The following is a 19,855-nucleotide window of genomic DNA, read 5'->3' as shown; positions in this document are numbered from 1 at the left end:
GGCCACATGGGTGGCGTTGGCGGAAAAGCATGCGTGCAGTGCCGGTGAGAGTTGAAATAAAGTAGTTGCTGTTTGAACCTACAAGGCTTTGTGGTGGTTCGGTTATTCGTGCCCAGCCAGACTGCGGCAGGTACTCTACTACGAATTGTTAGGTCTTTGTAAGATTGCCTTTTTCTCATTATTTTTGTATTATTTCTGTCTTCTCTGTTTCCCCAAACTCTTTAAGAGCCAACTCTGCTCCCTGTGACTTGAGGTAAGCAACTTTAATTCTGCCCATGGTAAAGCCACATATTCAAGGCACACCACCTCCTCCTGAAGCAAATAGGGTAAGGAACTGGAACGCCAGATTCCAGAAGAAAAAGAGAACAGAACTTTCAGGACTGTGTTCTGATAGATGATATAGCAAACCCCAGATGGATAAGATCAGTGACTGCTAGACATAGGCATCACTTGTGAAAGTCACTGGAAGACTACTGACCCACAGATACAGGGGGCAAGAGATTACTGAACGAGGAATGCAGAACAACTGACTGAGCTGCTGCATATACAGGAGTATTGAGGAGACACAGCTTGAGAAGACCTTAAAGCTTTAGGTTGCATAATTACTGAGGGTCTTCTGCTGCACAGAGCCAATTTGTTAAGACTGGGAGAGGTGACTGTTTTTTCAAATGCTAAGTTTTTATCAAAAGATCCAGGACATACAAAAGACCAAAATAAGTGTCCAGAAGCTCTTGCTTGCTCTCTCTCTCTCTCTTTCTCTCTCTCTCTGCTACTAGGAATTAAACTCAGGGGTGTTCAACTACTGAATTACATCCCAACCCTTTTTATTTTATTTTGAGATAAGGCCTTGCCAAGTTGCCAGACTGGTCTCTAACTTGTGACCTTCCTGCCTCAAACTCCTGAGTAGCTGGGATTACAGGTGTGTACCACCATGCCTGGCCAGCTATCATCTCTGAAGAAACATAGGTACCAGACTTACTAGACAAAGACCTTTAAAAAAAAAAAACTTTCTTGAATATGCTCAAAGGTCTAAAAAGTAATACAAAGAACTAAAGGAAATTAGAAAAACAATACATAAACAAATTTGGAATATCAGAGTCAGGCATAGTAGCACACACCTATAATCCCAGCAACTCAGGAGGCTGAGGCAGGAAGGTCACAAGTACAAGGCCAGCCTTTATTATTATTATTATTATTATTATTATTATTATTATTATTATTTTATACCAGGGATTGAACTCAGGAACACTCAACCACTGAGCCACATCCCCAGCCCTATTTAGTCTTTTTATTTAGAGACAAGTTCTCACTGAGTTGCTTAGCACCTCACTTTGCTGAGGGTGGCTTTGAACTAGCGATCCTCCTGCCTCAAACTTTTGAGCTGCTGGGATTACAGGTGTGTGCCTCCACACACAGCTACAAGACTAATCTTAACAGTTTAATGAAACCCTTTCTCAAAATAAAAAATGAAAAAGGCCAGGGGTGTAGTTCAGTGGCAGAGGACCCTTGGATTCAATCTCCAGTACTGAAAAATAAATATTAGCAAATTGAAATAAATTAACAAAAAATTATAAAAAAAGAATGAACAAGGTTAGGGATAATGGTTCATTGCTAACACTTGCCTCACCTGCATGAGGCTCTGGGTTTGATCGCCAGCACAAAACAAACAAAAACCAGAAATCCTGAAGCTTAAAATTATAATAACTGATTTAAAAATTCACTAGAGGGGCTGGGGTTGTAGCTCAGTGATAAAGAAAATTGCCTAGCATGTGTGAGGCGCTGGGTTCAATCCTCAACACCACATAAAAATAAATAAAGTAAAGGTATGTGTTCATCCACAACTAAAAATTTAAAAAAAAATTCACTAGAGGGGTTCAATAGCAGACTTAAACAAGCAAAAGAAGGAATTAGCATCATGAAAACAGGACATTTGAGATGATTGTGTCTGACGAAAAAAAAGAAACAAGAATAAAGAAATGTGAACAGAAACTAAGGAACCTAGGACTCCATCAAGTAGATCTGAGAGCTCCAGAATAAGAGAAAGAAAAAAATGTGAGAGCTTTATTTGAAAAAATAATGGTGGAAAACTTCCCAGATTTGAGGAAAGGCATTAATATTATCAACTGAATATCATAAGGCCCAGGGATGATAAATCCAAATAGCCACATACTGAGATACATTATACTCAAAATATTGAAAGAAAAAGACAAAGAAAATTTCTTGAAAATAAGAGAGAAGCAACTCATTGCACATAAAGTATCTTTACTGAGACTATCAGCAGATTTCTCATCATAGGACAGAAATGCTTAAAGAAAAACCTGGAAGCTGAGAATTCTATATCCAGCAAAACTGTCCTTGAAAAACAAGGGAGAGCCAGGCATGGTGTCACATACTGTAATTCTAGCAGCTCAGGAAGCTGAGACATGAGTTCAAATCCAGCCTCAGCAATAGCAAGGCACTAAGCAACTCAATGAGACACTGTCTCTAAATAAAATACAACAACAAAAAAAAAAAAAAGAAGAAGAAGAAGAAGAAGAAAGAAAATACGGCTGCGTAGAGTGCTTGCCTAGCATGGTGTGAGGCACTGGGTTCAATCTTCAGCACCATATAAAAATACATAAAATATATGGGCCAAGGTACTGAACATAAACTTCTTAGAAGAGGATATAAAATCTATCAACAAACATGAAAAACTGTTCAACATCTCTATCAATTAGAGAAATGCAAATCAAAACTACTCTAAGATTTCATCTCACTCCAGTCAGAATGGCAGCTATCAAGAATACAAACAACATTTTGAACAACCAATAAAAAAAAAAGAAAAGAAAAGAAAAAGGAATACAAACAACAATAAATGTTGGCAAGGATGTGGGGGAAAAGATCCACTCAGACATTGCTGGTGGGACTGCAAATTGGTGCAGCCAATCTAGAAAGCTGTATGGAGATTCCTTGAAAAACCTGAAATGGAACCACCATTTGACCCAGCTATCCCACTCCTTGGTCTATACCCAAAGGACTTAAAAACAGCATACTACAGGGACACAGCCACATCAATGTTTATAGTAGCACAATTCACAATAGCTAAACTGTGGAACCAACCCAGATACCCTTCAGTACATGAATGGATAGGAAAACTTTAGTATATATACACAATGGAACATTACTCAGCATTAAAAGAGAATAAAATCATGGCATTTGCAGGTGAATGGATGAAGTTGGAGAAGATAATGCTAAGTGAAGTTAGCCAATCCCAAAAAAACAAAGGGTAAATGTTTTCTTTGATATGAGGATGCTGACTCATAATGAAGATGGAGTGGGGAGGAGCATGGGAGGAATGGAGGACGTTTAGATAGGGCAAAGGGGAGGGAGTGGAAGGGAGGGGGCAAGGGGGTAAGAATGACTGTGGAATGAATTAGACATCATTACCCTGAGTACATATATGAAGACACAAATGGTGTGAAAATACTTTGTGTACAACCAGTGACTTGAAAAATTGTGCTCTATATGTGTAATATGCAATGAATTCCATTTTGCCATCATGTATAAAAATCAGAATAAATAAATAATTTAATTTTAAAAAAAGTCCATCAACAACTAAAATAAAATAAAAAATAGGGCCGGGGATATAGCTCAGTGGTAAAGTGCCCCTGGGTTCAATCCCTGGTACCAAAACAACAACAAGGGAGAAATTAAGACAAATGAAAGTGGAGGGAGGAGGAAGGAGAGAGTCAGAGGGTAGAAAATGGGTATTAAAACATAATTGGGGCTAGTTTCTAAGGATCATGTTTGCGAATCAGGATTCCCAATCCAGAGACAATGGCCCCGATGGAATGGAGCCCGAAGGTGTCATCGAGAGTAACTGGAATGAGATTGTTGACAGCTTTGATGACATGAATCTCTCCGAGTCCCTCCTCCGTGGCATCTACGCCTATGGTTTTGAGAAGCCCTCTGCCATCCAGCAGCGAGCCATTCTTCCTTGTATCAAGGGTTATGATGTGATTGCTCAGGCCCAATCTGGGACTGGGAAAACAGCGCATTTGCCATATCAATTCTCCAGCAGATTGAATTAGATCTAAAGGCCACCCAAGCCTTGGTACTGGCACCCACTCAAGAATTGGCTCAGCAGATACAAAAGGTGGTCATGGCATTAGGAGATTACATGGGTGCCTCCTGTCATGCATGCATTGGGGGCACCAATGTGCGTGCTGAGGTGCAAAAGTTGCAGATGGAAGCTCCCCATATCATTGTGGGTACCCCTGGCCGCGTGTTTGATATGCTCAACCGGAGATACCTGTCTCCCAAATACATTAAGATGTTTGTATTGGATGAAACTGATGAAATGTTAAGCCGTGGATTCAAGGACCAGATCTACGACATATTCCAGAAGCTCAACAGCAATACCCAGGTGGTTTTGTTGTCAGCTACAATGCCTTCCGATGTGCTTGAGGTGACCAAGAAGTTCATGAGGGACCCCATTCGAATTCTTGTCAAGAAGGAAGAGTTGACCCTGGAGGGTATCCGCCAGTTCTACATCAACGCTGAACGAGAGGAGTGGAAGCTGGACACACTGTGTGACTTGTATGAAACCCTGACCATTACCCAGGCAGTGATCTTCATCAACACCCAAAGGAAGGTTGATTGGCTCACTGAGAAGATGCATGCCCGAGATTTTACTGTCTGCCATGCATGGAGACATGGACCAAAAGGAAAGAGATGTGATCATGAGGGAGTTCCCGTCTGGCTCTAGCAGAGTATTGATTACCACTGACTTACTGGCCAGAGGCATTGATGTGCAGCAAGTTTCTTTAGTCATCAACTATGACCTTCCCACCAATAGGGAAAACTACATCCACAGAATTGGTCGAGGTGGGTGTTTTGGCCGTAAGGGTGTGGCTATTAATATGGTGACAGAAGAAGACAAGAGGACTCTCCGAGACATCGAGACCTTCTACAACACCTTCATTGAAGAGATGTCCCTTAATGTTGCTGACCTCATCTGAGAGGGGCTGTCCTGCTACCTAGCTGCAGCCAGGGTTCACTCCTGGGGGCTAAGGAGCAGCTGGAAGGGGGAGGGAAGGGAGCCAAGGGATGGACATCTTGTCATTTCTTTTTCTTTTTCTTTGAATAAATGTCACTTTTTGAGGCAAAAGAAGGAACCATGAACATTTTAGACACCCTTTTCTTTGGGGTAGGCTCTTGCCCCAGGCGCCGTCTCCTCCCAGAAAACACTAATCCATGCCCCTAACCTAGTCACCTCCAAATCCCAGAGGCTCTCCCACCCCACTTGAATCCCAAATGATTCAAGGGGTTATAACGTCACAACCTCATTTGTTGGACCAGTCACAACCTCATTTGTTGGACCAAATCTGCGAGGAGAACCCCTAAGAGAGGTTGCCCAAGGGATTGTCCCCAGGTAGGAGGAGCAGGAGAGAGAAAATGATAGCCATTTTTACATTGTTTTGTATAGTATTTATTGATTCAGGAAACAAACATAAAATTCTGAATAAAATGACTTGGAAACTGCCAAAAAAAATAATAATTGGGTAGAATACTTCTAATGTTTTGAAGCCCAGTATGGCAACTCTAATGTAGAATAATTCCTCATATATTTCAGAATAACTAGAGGAGAAGAGTCTGAGAGTTTCTAACACATAGAAATGAAAGTATTCGAGGAGATGGAAATGCTAATTATTCTAATTTGATCATTACACATTGTCTATGTACACTGAATTACAATATTGTACCCTAAAATATTACAATATTATATGTACATTTTAAAATATATTTTAAAATAAAAATTAAGAGCATTTCATTAATGAACAACAACAACCAAAAAAAGCAGTGGGAGTTCATTTTCACTAGATTTTCCCTATAAGAAATGACAAAAGGAGTTTTTCAAATAGAAATGAAATAGCACTAGACGGTAGCTTGAAGTCATATAGCAATATAAAGTTCTCTAGTATTTACTAGTGAAGGTTAAATACGTGAACAAATATGAAAACCAGTGTTACTATAATTTTGGTTTGTAATTACACTTATGGGTCAGTGAACAAACCAATGTTCTAGGAGGGTAGCATACCTACAAGGGGTACAGAAGTTCTTTGAACTTCCTTTTGAATACTTTGCTCTATTCCTCCCTTCCATGTGGCTGTTTCTAAGATGTGTCCTTTATAACATGAGTACAGTGTTTTCCTGAGTTCTGAGTCATTCTAGTGAATTATCAAAATTGGGGGACAAGTCATGGGAATGCCTCAGTTTTTAGTCAGCTATGAAGAAGTACTTAAAGTCTGGGGCTGTCAGTAGTGGCTGGTATCTAAAGTGGAGGGAGTCTGTGGGACTGAGACCATCTGTGAGTCTAAAGTTCAAATCTTAGTTCTGCCATGCTAGCTTTGTGATCTTGATAAGTAGCCCAATCTCCACACATCGGTTTTCCTATATGTATAATGGGATAGTAGTATTAAATATGTTATGGAGTTGTTCTGAGTCATGTATGAGATGAAGTGCTTAGCTCAGTACTCAGCACATTAAAAATGTTCTATAAATCTTAGCTATAGGTTTAATGATATTATTATTTATCAAGAAAATTATGCCAGGCCATAGGTGCTAAATGAAAATAATAGATAAAATTCTAGATAAATATTTGTGCCTATTACTTTAATTGTACAATAGGAAATCTATTTCCTTTCTTAAAACACAGAGATGTTGCTGGATACAGTGGCAAATGCCTTCTAGCAATTTGGGATGTTGAAGCAAGAGGATTGCAAGTTTGAGGCTGGCTTTAGCAGCTTAGTAAGACCTTGTTTCCAAATAAACGAGAGTGCCCTGGGTTTAATCCCCAGTACTAAAACAAACAGAGAGGTGTCTGAAAAATGAATAAGAATTATAATTCAGAAAAAAAAATAAGAACTACAAAGCATAAGGGATTATATGGTATTGCACAATTATTTTTTTTCTTTTAAGTTTGTAGCTCCCAAAACTGTTTTGTAAGCTTCTCTAGATGAAAGGTTCTGTGGCTTTATGAAGAAAATATCTGGAGAAACTCGACAAGTAAACCATTTGGAAATATTGATTTGAGCCATTGCTTAATATTTTATCTGTGTTTTAGGGCACTCAATAGTTGAAGTCACTGACTTTGCTGCTAAGGATTCTCTAGTAATCCCTTGGGCTGCTTTTGAAATATTTCCCAAATGTCCTTCATGGTAGAAGTAAAAGTTCAAGGGTCCTCATATTCCAGTAAGATGAAGAAACAAGAAATCAAGGAATGTAGAACAACAAACACGCCCTGAATAAGAGTTTATTTGATCATGAAGCTAATACAACTGTTCTTTCTCCTTTGTTCTTCTATCCCTTTCTGTTCTCATTCTTTAGTACCACCTGGATTTAGTGGAATTGGCGGCTAAGACCAAAATGTGTCTACTTCTGTTTGAAATAGTATCATTTTGGTGTAGTGTCTTTATTCAGTTTAGCTCTCCATGAATGACCGAAAGATTGAACATGTCAGTTCTTGCATATAGCTTAGCTTAGTATTACAAGTTTATCTTTAACCCACTTTGCATGTCATGCTGAAAGCGTACATACATTCTGGCTAACAGCTCACCTCAACTAATATTTGCTTATTACAGGGGCAATGATTTGCTTTGAAGCTACCCAGAGCAAGTGAGATCTCAATGAAATCCCCCTTGCACTCCCCTGATTAAGAAAACAAAATGATCTCATGTATAAAGAAAAAATATGTAAGAAGCAAGAATGGGAGCTGGCTAATATGTGGCACAGAGAAAAATCCAAAGCAAATACCTCCTAACACCCCAGAAATGGCTTCGTAATCATTTTTGAAACAAAAACATAAATATTCTTGAGATTTACATTACTTACCTTTTTAAATTTTCTTGGATGATGCAGAAAATCTTTATTCATTTTTTTTACTGTGGTAAAATATACATCGATTTATCTTTTTAACTATTCACCATTCACCTTCTTTTATTAGAGATTTTCTATTATATTAGGTCAAGGATAAATCGTTAAATTCATCCATTCAACATAGTTACTAGGATTCTCTTCTTTTACCGATGTATTATAATAATACAAAACAGAGGGATTCATTATGCCATATTGATCAATCTCATTCCCTAGGACCTTCCTTTTCCCTCCTCTTTCCTCCCCTTCCTCCCTCTGATCTGCTTGCTCTACTCTACTGATCTCTTTTCTATTCTTCTATTCTTCTTCTTCTTACTATTTTAATTAGGGCATTATACGAATATATATACGTATAGATACAGATAGGTAGATGATTCATTGTGGTGTATTCATACCTGGACATAGCATAATTTAGAAGATTTCATTCCCTAGTACTTACCCATGCCCTCCTGTCCTCCCTCCCTTTATCCCCTTTGTGGATTCTTTTTTAAAAATTTTTATTATTATTATTATTATTATTATTTAGTTGTAGATAGACACAATGTCTTTATTTTATTTTATGTGGTGCTGAGGATCGAACCCAGGGACTTGCACATGCTAAGTGAGTGCTCTACCACTGAGCCACAACCCCATCCCCTCTTTGTCGATTCTATTGGTCTCTCTCTTATTTTTGTGACATTCCTTTTTTATTCCTTCTCTCTCTCTCTCTCTGTGCATGTGGGCGCAAGCACATCTCTTCTACTTGATCCTGACTTTCTGAGTCTGGCTTATTTCACTTAGCATGATGCTCTCCAGTTCTATTCATTTACCAGCAACATTTTAACTATTTTTAAGTGTACAGCTCTGTGACCTTAAGCATATTCATGGGTTGTGCAACCATTACCACCATTCATCTCAAGAACTTATTCATTGTCCGAAGCTGAAACTATGAACCCGTTAAACAAATGTCCTCATTCTCCTCCACTCAGCCCTCAGTAATCTCTACTCTTGTTTTGCCTTTATAAATAATTTTCTTATTCTGGATATTTTACAAGTGGAACCATATAATTTTTGTTCTTTTGTGTCTGGCTTCTCACTTAAAATAATGTCTTTAAGTTTCATCTAGTTGTAGCATGTATCAGAATTTCTGTCTTTTTTTAAGGCTGATTTTTTTTCCACATATTTTTAATTGGTGTATTACAGTTGTACATAATGATGAGATTTGTTGTTACATATTTGTACATGCATAAATATAACAATATAATTGGCCAGTATCACTCCTCAGCACTTTCCCCTTCCCTCACCACCTTCCATCCTTAAGGCCACTTAATATTCCATTGTATATGTATACGTTTTTGTTTCTTCATTCATCTCTTTTGGCTATTGTGAATAATGTTGCTATGAACATAGATATGCAAATACCTGTTCATGACTGGGCTTTCAATTCTTTTATTTATATATATTCAGAAATGAAATTTCTAGATCATATGATCATCTTATGTTTATTTTTATACATTTGTTTTTATTAATCATTATCTTAAAATTGATTATTTCTTAAAACTGAAAATACATTAAGCAAAAAGAAAAATTACTCATCAACAATCCTACCACTTAAAGAAAAGTGCCATTAACAATGGAGTGGTTCTCCTTTCTAATCCTTCAATAAGGAAATTTTAAACTATCATCTCTAATCCTCTCAGCAATCCTCAGACGCAGGTCTCGCTGTCAACCTTATTGGCAAGTGGAAAAACAGGCTCAGTGAGTAGAGGGTGCAACTGTGACTGAGGGAGTCAGTTGGTTTGAAAGCACAGGCTGTAATGTTTTCAAACTTCTCAGAAGAGCCCATAACTCAGAAATCAGGCATAAATACAGGAAATTCTGTTGAGGAGGAGGAGGAGGGTGCTAAGGCCAAAAAGGGAGATAGCACTGGCTCAGTATCGTATATAGGATTAGTGACAAATTTTGAACCAGAATTCAGACCTCCCTGATGTGGTCTTTTTCCATCATGGAATGACTAGCCAGATCCTAGCCAGGTCCTGCAACTATTGTTTTCAAACTTTAGAGCACATCAAAATCTTGATTAAAGGAAAATTCCTGGAATATCAGAACCAGCACATCTGCAATGTTCTAGAATTTGCATTTTTAAGTAAACACTCAGGTGATCCTTTAGACAACACTAGACTCACTCCTCTAGTCTGTAAACCAAGGCATTTGATTATTGAGAGCACTATATCCTACTGAACTCCTCAAATGTCCTTGGGAACAGGGGACTCAGAATTTCCTTTCAAAGAATCCAGCACTCAAAGATACCAAACATATCTAGCCCCAGCATGATTTGACATTCTGAGATGCTATTAATTCCACCTTGCAGCCACACAGTACCTGTCCTTTCTTCCTGAAAAACCCTCTCTGTAATACACTGTGGTTACTTATTTTTTTGTTTGTTCTTTATAGTTATACATGACAGTAAGAATGTATTTCGACATATCATACATACATGAAGCATAACTTCCAATTTTTGTGGTTGTACATGATGTAGAGTTACACCAGTCATATTCATATATGAACAAAGGAAAGTTATGTCTGATTCATTCTACTGTCTTTCCTATTCCCAATATCCCTCCCTTCCCTTCATTCCCCTTTGTCTAATTCAATGAATTTCTATTCTTCCCTTTCTACCTGCTCTTATTGTGTATTAACATCCACATATCAGAGAGAACATTTGGGTTTTGTTTTGGGGGGATTGGCTTATTTCACTTAGCATGATAGTCTCCAGTTCCATCCATTTACCAGCACATTCCCTAATTTCATTCTTCTTTATGGTTGAATATTATTCCATTTTGTATATGTATTACATTTTCTTTATCCATTAATCTATTGAAGCGCACGATAGCTTAGCTATTGTGAATTGAGCTGCTATATGGCCATGTTGCTATAGTATGCTGATTTTAAGTCCTCTGAGTATTTGACAAGAAGTGGGATAACTGTGTCAAATAGTGGTTCCATTCAAAGTTTTCTGAGGAATCTCCATACTGATTTCCAAAGTGGTTGCACCAATTTGCGGTTCCTCTGTGGTTACTTATGAATGGCACTCACTGCCTCCAAGGACAGTCTAGTCTGCACCTTGCCCCACCCATCTCCTGCTGGACTGCAAATATCTCAAGAGCATGGGCCTTGTACAATCTAGTTCCTCATTCATTCAACAAAAATTTTCTGAGAATGTATGTGCCAGGTAATACACCAAGTGCTAGGGATGTAGAAGAGCCTATATTCACTTCCCATCTCTTTCTTCTGTGGCCAATGTCAGACCTTGATGCCACAGTTTATGTTCCTGAACCCTCCATTACTCCCTCCATTTCATCCTCATGCAACAGAATTTAAAACATGAATCTTATCATGCCATTCCTCTTTAAGCCTTCCACAGGCTTCCAATCACTGTTTGCCCCACAATCAGCTTGGCCTTCTTAGAGTTCCTTAGACCTCTAACTCTTTAGTGGTCCCTGTCCTAGGAAGCTAACCATCTCACCACTGACAATGAGATGGGTTATGAAGTATAAGATGAATGTTAGGGGTCAACTCCTGCAAGAAAAAGTAGGAGGAAGCAGGGTGAGCAAAGAAAGAAAACCGGTGACTCAGGCATGGCAAAGCCTCAGCCAAGCTGCTTGGGAAAGCCCAGAAGCAATGGAAATGATTGGATCCTTCTACCCTGCCTTGCTCAGGGACCTGGTGTTTGCCTCTCCAGTTAGGACATGACTGCAACCTTAGGCAAGCCACATTTCCATGTTTACCACCACTGATACTGCTCTCCCTTATTATCCTTAGGAAAGTTCACAGGTCACTTAATCTGAAGAGAGATCTGAGACCTCTGAACTCTCATAAAATGCCATCCTTCTTCTCCCCAGCAGTTACCACAGTTTGTATTATCATATTTGTGTGTGTGTGTGTGTGTGTGTGTGTGTGTATGAGAGAGAGAGAGAGAGAGAGAGAGAGAGAGAGAGAGAGAGAGAGAGAGAGAGATGATCTGCTTTTGCTAAAAAATTTGGTTTCATGCAGGCAGGGACAGTCTGTTTGACTTATGGATGTCCCAAAACTTAGCCCAGTACCTGGCACATAAATGCTTAATAAAAACTTGTTGAATTAAGGAATGAAGACAGTATCATGTTTTGCAAACACATAACTATTCCAATTGCATGGACAGTGTTTGCTGTATATTGAAGCTCTCATCCAGCTAACGGGGAGGGCATTTCCTGATCATTAAATCAGGTTTTATCTCTAATAATTATTTAGGAGGCTACTCCGACTCCACCCCCACCTGATTTACAGAGCAAAATAAAAGCAAAGTTTATGCTGGGCGCAGTGGTGCACACCTGTAATCCCAGTGGCTTGGGAGGCTGAGACAGCAGGATCAAAGCCAGCCTCAGCAACTTAGCAAGATGCTAAGCAAGTCAGTGAGACCTTGTCTCTAAGTAAAATAAAAAGTAGGGCTGGGGATGTGGCTCAGTGGTTGAGTGCCCCTGAGTTCAATTCCCAGAACCCCCTCCCCCACAAAAAAAGCAAAATGTATGGTATTACCACTATCATCACAATATCAAAATTACTATCCAGAAACTGTGTGTGTGTACTGGGAATTGAACCCAGATTCTCAAATCTTGTTAGTCAAGCACTCTACCACTGAGCTGCATCCCCATACATTCCCAACTTTTTATTTATTCATTTTAATTTTGAGATAAGATTTTGCTAAATTGCCCTGGCTGACTGGGAACTTGTGATCCACCTGCCTCAGTCTCTCATGTAGCTGGGATTACAGGTGTGGACAACTATGCCTGACTCCAGTCAATTTTAAAAGCTCAGTGGCAATGGGCAATTCAAATTTCAAAACTCAAGAGAGCTATGTAAGACTGGGCCTTGTGTGTAGGAGCTGTAGCATTGGGTTAGGAAGCACAATTCTTACTCTACATTTAACTGTGCCTCTTCAATAAGTTGTGTAACCTCTCTGAGCCTCTGTAAAGTGGAAATAACACTGCCTGCTTTTTCGGGCAAGAAATTGTTTTGCAAATTGTAAAGTATGGTTCAGGAGAGAACAAGGGAGCTTTCTTATGCAATCTCGGAAAGGCACGTGTCACAGGACATGTTAGGGACAATAACTACTTGTTTTTCACAATGATGACTAAGTAGGCCATGAGCTGTGTGTTATTTTTCCCAGTTGTGCAAATGGATTTGTGTTCACCTCTCTAAGCCCTCCTCCCAGTTCTCCTGTTCATACTGATTAGGGGCAGAGAGAACAGGAACACTGCACTGAATCACAGGTGGACAGCAAGAGACTGCATTTGCATCATATAGGGATCACAGTTAAGCATGCTTTGGAGGTGGAGGAGTGTGTTTCTGTGACTCTTCTACTGGGCACAGTGGGTGATGACGTTGAAGGGAGCAGAGTCCTCAGAAGGAGCTAAGTTCACCGTGGAAACGATTTTTACCTGGAGGCTAAATACCTGGCCATGAGACAAAGCCTGGGAAGGAGACAGTGTAAACACAAGTGTTGGGGGTGGAACTAGGTAGATTAGAAGCCCAAACAACTTTTCAGGGCCCTGGGTAGATTAAACCAGTTTGCTAACATAGGGATGCTGAGAGTATCTTTGGTTTCTGTTGTTCTCCCCAACCAACTTCCCCTTTATTGGTAATCAATCTATTTAATCAAAGTACATGGCATTCTGTTGACAAGGATGAATAAGAATGACTCACAGCATTATGGGCCAAGCTTTGATTTTCACAAAGTTACCCCCTTGAACTTTCTGTACAGGTGCATGAGGTTGATGTTGCTATACTCATTTTATACAGGTGGAGACTTGACTTAAAAAGACTAAGTAACATGCTCAAAGTCATATCAAGAGTTAAGTGGCTGTGTACAGCTATATTCAAACTCAGATTTCCTGCTACTCTGTCCCCTACATTGTTGGGTTATTAAGTGCCCCCTGCCTTCAACTTTTACAAACCTAATGTGAATGTGTGCTTGTTGGGGTGTTGGAGTTCTGAGCTGTTTTTCTGACTGAAAACACCTAGATTTACAGAATTTCCAAGATAGAGTTACTGAAATCTCCATCCTTGCAGGACATGGTGGTGAACACTACTTTGTAATTCTAGTGGAGGCTGAGGCAGGAGGATCACGAGTTCAAAGGCAGACTCAGCAAAAGCAAGGCACTAAGCAACTCAGTGAGACCCTCTCTGAATAAAACACAAAATGGCAGTTGGAGTACCCAAGTTCAATCTCCAGTGAGCTTGGTCCTTGTCCCTGATGCCAATTCATGCCAATTCAATAATGAGGACATGGTTTTGAGAAAAGAAAAAAGGTTTATTGCTTTGTTAGCAAAGGAGAAGCTTGGGGACTCCAGTCCCAGAGGTGGTGATTCTGCCCATAAAGGGAAAAAGAGAGTTTTAAAAGAAGCTAGTCAAAGACTACAGCCCAAGTGTGTCCTAATGGGGTGCTGAAATTCACTTGTTAATTTAGGAGATAGTCACTTTTTAGATCTTCTGGGCCATCTCCTTCCTTTGGTGGCTGTGTACTCAAAGACAGATAATTTGGCCTAGGATGGGAAAAGGTAATCTTGTTCCCTGGCTCCCAGGTTAGGCAGTGGGCAAGGAGGACAGGGAGAAGAGGAAAAGAAAAAAAAAATGTTCATTTTAAAATAAGCCTCAGAGGCAGAGCAACAAGGGCTATATTCAAAGCATGAGGTGGACCACTGTTACAACAGAAGGGACCAAAGAAGCCATTTATTCTAATTTGTTTTACAGATGTGGATCTGAGGCCAGGAAAAGGAAGTGACTGCTCCCCATCCTCTCTGCAGATTTTGGTGTCTCAATTATAACCAACGTATTTCATTTCCACTCTTTGCATATCCTATACTACCACCTAGTCTTGTCTTACACTTGCTTTAGGTGAGCCAGGGAGCCTTTCGCGTGAGAGATACCTTTTTCCAAAAATAATAGCCACCCTGTGCTGAGCATTCATTCTTCAACAACTGAGTGCCTACTATGAGCCAGAAACAATTAGAGATGCTGTCAGTACGATGGACAAGAAAAACACTGCTCCTGTCCTTCTGGAACTTTCATGGTTAATTTGGGGTAAGGATGGGGCTAAAGACCATAAACCAGTGAAAAGTATCTAGATAATTTTAGATGCTAGCAAGAAACCAAATTGGGAGTAATGGAGGTGGGGGAGGGCTTCAGACAGAGTGGTCAGGAAAAGCCTTGCCACCTGGTCTAAGAGTTCTGTAATCCTCACAACCCTTAGGTGTTTTGCTGACAAGGGAACTGACACTGAGAAGGGGTCGGGGAGGTATGATCAAGTTCCTGGCGCCTAAACCCCTCTTCCTACCAGCCGCTGTTCAGAGGCCAGTGGCACCGTAAGGCCTTGGATGATGAAACTCGGGGTGAAGACTGCACCATCTCGCAGCCGGTGACCTGGCAGGTGTTGGAAGATGAGGGTGGAGGGTGCCGGGATACATCTCCAGAGGGAAGCTGCGAATAGCTCTAAATTCTCAAAAGCGGCAAAAAAGAAAAAGAGTCTGGGGTCAGTACCCGCCCTGCCCCTGCTGGGTCCCCTCTGGGTTCTTTATCCCCTCTGCCGAGACAAAGAGCCCGCCCAGCCCGGGGTAGAGCCAGACCGTCACTCCCGCCTACTGCCCGGCCCCCGTCCGGGCCGGCGCGAAGCACCAAGGGACTTGTAGTTCTTCTAGCTCTTCACAGCTGCTTCAAAATGGTCAAAAGAACTACAAGACCCAGGAGCCAACGCGCAGGCCCAAGGCGGAGTCGTCGGTGGTGGGTGTGCGAGCGCAGGAGGCCGGGCTGTGCGGGCGCCAGGCGTGGGGATGCGGTTGCGGGAGCCGGGGCCCGGGAGCACTCCAGGCGCGCGCGTTAGCCCGGCGCGGTGAGGGGCGGCGAGGCGGCGACAGGAACGTTACATGCACGCATTGGGCACAGCCTGTGCCAAACCCTGTTGTGCAGCGATTTCGCTCTGCAGGCGTGGTGGAGGGTCCCAGTCACTGGGCGATGGGTCCTTAGCCCCGGTGCTAGGCTGGCACTGCTCGCAGAAAGAGCCCTGAGCTAGGCTTGTGAGGGGGACGGTGTCCGCCTTGGGCCGTGAGCGACGTGTTTGTTCTTTTTTGTTCCAAGGATTCCTTCAGTAAGCGAGCTATGCAGCGGGCGGCAGCGCTCGTCCGACGGGGCTGCAGCCCCCGGACCCCGGGCCCTTGGGGCCGTAGTCAGAGCAGCGCGGCCGCTGAGGCCTCCGCGGTGCTCAAGGTGCGGCCAGAGCGCAGCCCGCGCGAACGCATCCTCACACTGGAGTCCATGAACCCGCAGGTGAAGGCGGTGGAGTACGCGGTGCGGGGACCCATCGTGCTCAAGGCTGGCGAGATCGAGCTGGAGCTGCAGCGGGTGAGCTCGGGCGCCAGGGCTTGGGGGAACCCTGGCAGATTAGGGGGCGTTGATGGAGGCATGGGCTGCAGCAGCCCTGCTGAGGTTCTCCCGCCGGACTTCCTCCCACCCGCTTGTCCAACTCCTTCGATTTGCCAAGCTTAGCTACAACAAGAGAATGCCCTCCTTCCATCCCCTCACCCACTAATGCCTGGTACCTGGCACAAAATAAGGCCTTCAAATACGGTTCACTTGTTGAATTGTGTTCAATTATTGAGCGGCCCATATTGCCAGGCACTGCGTGTTCCATATGTGTCCCGCCCGTGTGGAATCAAGATCCAACAAGCGAATAAAGAAATGGGAGTTTCAGATAGTGAATAAGCGCTTCGAAGAAAGTAAAATGGGGTTACTGGATGGGTGATAAATGAGAGGGAGACTGGAAGGAGAGTTTGTTCTTGGAAGATTTTTTTCTCTCTTTGAGGCCTGTTGGACCTTTGCCAATCATAATTCCCTAACAAGAGTGGAGGTGTGGAGGAGTGTCAGCAGAATTCCTTCTTGTTGGTCAGAACCTTGACTTCTCTGAGAACAGTCACCAACTGTGGGGAGTCTTGAGAGTTGGACCTTAATAAGGTGGCCCTGGGATTTTCTTCATCCTGATGGCTGAGTGGGATCTTGGCTTGAATTCATAGCTGCTGTGTTCATTGACCACACAGCCAGGAGTGATTTCACCTCCCCACAGCCAGGGCAGCTGGGGTAGATGTGTGAGATGCCCTTGTAGTCCTAACCTGGGTGGAAATCAGTAGGCAGAGTCAAGAGGGGTTATCTAAAAAAGGAAACATTCCTCAGGTTCCTATGAAATAGTCATCCAGCTGCTTGCTCAAGATAGCTCTGACCCAGAATGTACTTGGAATAGAGTTCTTTGATTTCGCTTTCATAGATGCCACATCTCTGTGTCTCCAGGGCAAAATGGTCAGATAGTTTCCTTGAATACATGAGAGGAGGTCTGGCAGGAGGGGGTGGGCAATGACTCTTGCTCCTATTCCCATGGGGACTTTGGAAGTTTGATGAACTCATGGCCTGCTGAGCCCTCACTGGGACACCCAATTCTGCTGACTCAAAACAGTGAGCTGGACAAGTCAGAGTCCAGTGTCTCCTGCCCACTCCTTGCAGGGCTAAGTTTAAAGTAGTTTGGTCTGGAGAAGGCCAGCTCCATTTCTGTGCCTCCCTAGTCCAGTGCAGATACCTGGCCAGCTGCATCTGGCCTTCCTTGAGGCAACAGTCACCTTGCTAAAACAAAGCTAGAGTTAAAGTGTTCCCGATTTATCACATTACAGCTGATCTCTTTGGTTCCAGAGCTGGGAGGGGTTCCAGGAATTATACCTTTTGCTAAACAGCAACTTCTGTGTTGGCTCCCATTGAATATGAGGCTGACAAGGATAGAGGAGGGCACTGTCTTTGCTCTCAGGGAGCTGACTACCATATTGTTCCCTCAGTCTACCCTCCCCCTATTCATTAAAGATTGGTGGGGTTTTTTTCAGCCAACAGAGAAAATGTGAGAGCATTCCAAGTGGGAGCAGTGCTTTGAGAGAAGGCAGAAGGTTGGGAAGTTGGGCCTTTGGGGAAGGGGGCTGGTGCTCTTAGTTGAGCTCTGTCTGGCAGAGGGAAAAGGTAGACTGGAGTCTGTGTGCTTAGATTCTCTGGTGCCTTTTGGTGGGTCATAGGGAGCCAGGAAAGGCTTGTAGCAGGGATGTAGCTCAATGATTATAGGTGGGCAAATTTCTTGGTTATTGGTCCAGAGGTCTTCTCTGATTTCTGAGACAGGTACTCCTACCTCTGAGTTAGTTAAGAGTGTCTTTATTTTCATCTACATACTCTGGTACTTTCATTCAAGCTTGTTCCTTTTTGTTCTCTTCTTGCTTCACTAAGTTTCAGTTGCTTAGGTGTTGAAGGTATAGCCCCAGCCTAGTCATTATATCCTCACTTAAACCTTTTGTTGCCCAATAAAGTGATACATGCCTATAATCCCAGTGATTTGGGAGGCTGAAGCAGGAGGATGGCAAGTCTGAGACTAGCCTCAGCAACTTAGAGAGATCCTATCTCAAACAATAAAAAGGACTGGGAATGTAGCTTAGTAGTAAAGTGCCCCTGGGTTTAATCCCTGGGACTGAAAGAAAGGAAGGAAGAAAGGAAGGAAGGAAGAAAGAAAGAAAGAAACTTTTGTTCTTGGGAAATAGTCCCTCTTCACTGTGCCAGTTTAAACATTGCCCCTTCTGAGAGAGCCATGTTTCTGTCAGTCATTTGTTGAATTTATTTTTTGGCTTCCCTTGACTTCGCACAGTTTTTGTTTTTCTACTTCTGTTTTGAACTATAATGGTCAAAGTTGGACTAGTATTATGTGGGGTTTTATTTGGTAAGAGATGGGATGGGCCAGGACTTATAGGACTTGGGGTGAATCCTATATCCTCTTTGGACCTCAGTTTCCCTAGTTTATAAAAGGAGAGAAGTAACCTGGCCAGCTTAGGGTTTCCTGCCCTGTTTTGTACTTCTGAACATGTTCTGGGAGATCTGTGATGACCCCTGCTTGGTAGCAGGGCTTTTATGCTATGGAATAATTTCACCAGGTGCTCTGCAAACAGTACAGGCTATTTGGCTAGACACGTGGCTTTGGTGTTTGACTTTGGGGTGGCTGGCAGGACTTTTTGCTTCTCTGACAGGAGAGCTTGAAGGAAGAGGGGAGGTGGCTGAGGGTGTGAAAGGGGCCATTCTCCTCTAGCCCAGGCTGTTTACTCTACTCTCAGGGAGGCCCTGTTTTTTTTTCCTGCCAGCAACTCAGGGCAGCAAACCCGTCTTAACTTTTCAGATCCTGGTCTTCACTGGGATCAGCACTTAAAAATAAGCTGCAATTAGTAGGAGTTTTGAAAAGATGTTACAGTTCCTCAACCTACTCTTTTTTCCTTTGCTTTATCGGGCGGGGGTTGTGGGTTGGCACAAGTGGAGACAGAAGAATGGTGTTACTTTTTCTAACAGTAAAAGTACACACAAACTGGGCACAGCAGTGTGCTTCTATATATAGTTTAGCTACTTGGGAGGCTGAGGCAGGAGAATCACTTGGGCCCTGGTGTTTGAGGCCAGCCTGGGCAATATAGTGAGACTCATCTCAAAAAACAAAAAAGCTGAGTGTGGTGGCTACATCTGTAATTCCAATGACTCAGGAGGCTGAGGCAGCAGAATCACAAGTTTGAGGCCAACTTGGGCAGTTTTGCAAGACCTGTCTCAAAATGAAAAATAATGATGTAGTTCAGTTGTAGAGCGCCCCTGGGTTCAATCCCCAGTACTGCAAAAAAAAAAAAAAAAAAAAAAAAGAAAGAGAGAGAGTACACATAGTTAGGGCAAAACATTCAGAAATAGAGAAAACTGATTGCTATTGTTAACATCAGTCTGTGTTGCATCTAAACACAGATAAAAGCAGGGAGTTGTAGCACATGGCTGTAGTTAGCTAAGAACTAAGATTGGTAACCCCGGATGTGCTAAGCACGGGTGGTGAAATCTTGCT

At 42.2% G+C, this 19,855-nt stretch overlaps 2 protein-coding genes across 2 annotated transcripts in view; both read left to right on the top strand.

Moving 5' to 3' along the window:
- The first annotated feature begins 3,757 nt into the window (after window positions 1-3,757).
- On the top strand, window positions 3,758-5,539 carry LOC107144897 (eukaryotic initiation factor 4A-I-like). Its single transcript, XM_015488773.2, is given in 3 exon segments — window positions 3,758-4,032; window positions 4,035-4,674; window positions 4,676-5,539. Coding segments are annotated over 3 exon segments (1,215 nt in total). The 5' UTR covers window positions 3,758-3,782; the 3' UTR covers window positions 5,001-5,539.
- A 10,175-nt stretch (window positions 5,540-15,714) lies between these two features.
- Window positions 15,715-19,855, top strand: part of Gpt2 (glutamic--pyruvic transaminase 2) — a 37,499-nt gene continuing 33,358 nt past the window's right edge. Inside the window, exons 1-2 of the mRNA XM_048792249.1 lie at window positions 15,715-15,814; window positions 16,060-16,323. Of these exons, the coding sequence (XP_048648206.1) occupies window positions 16,081-16,323 (243 nt within the window). The 5' untranslated portion in view covers window positions 15,715-15,814; window positions 16,060-16,080. The remainder of the gene's footprint in view (window positions 15,815-16,059; window positions 16,324-19,855) is intronic.

Source organism: Marmota marmota, unplaced genomic scaffold (assembly GCF_001458135.2).
Source record: "Marmota marmota marmota unplaced genomic scaffold, marMar, whole genome shotgun sequence".
Lineage (NCBI taxonomy): Eukaryota > Metazoa > Chordata > Mammalia > Rodentia > Sciuridae > Marmota > Marmota marmota.
Note: the sequence above shows the minus strand (reverse complement) of the source record. Positions and strands in the feature narration are given on the sequence as shown.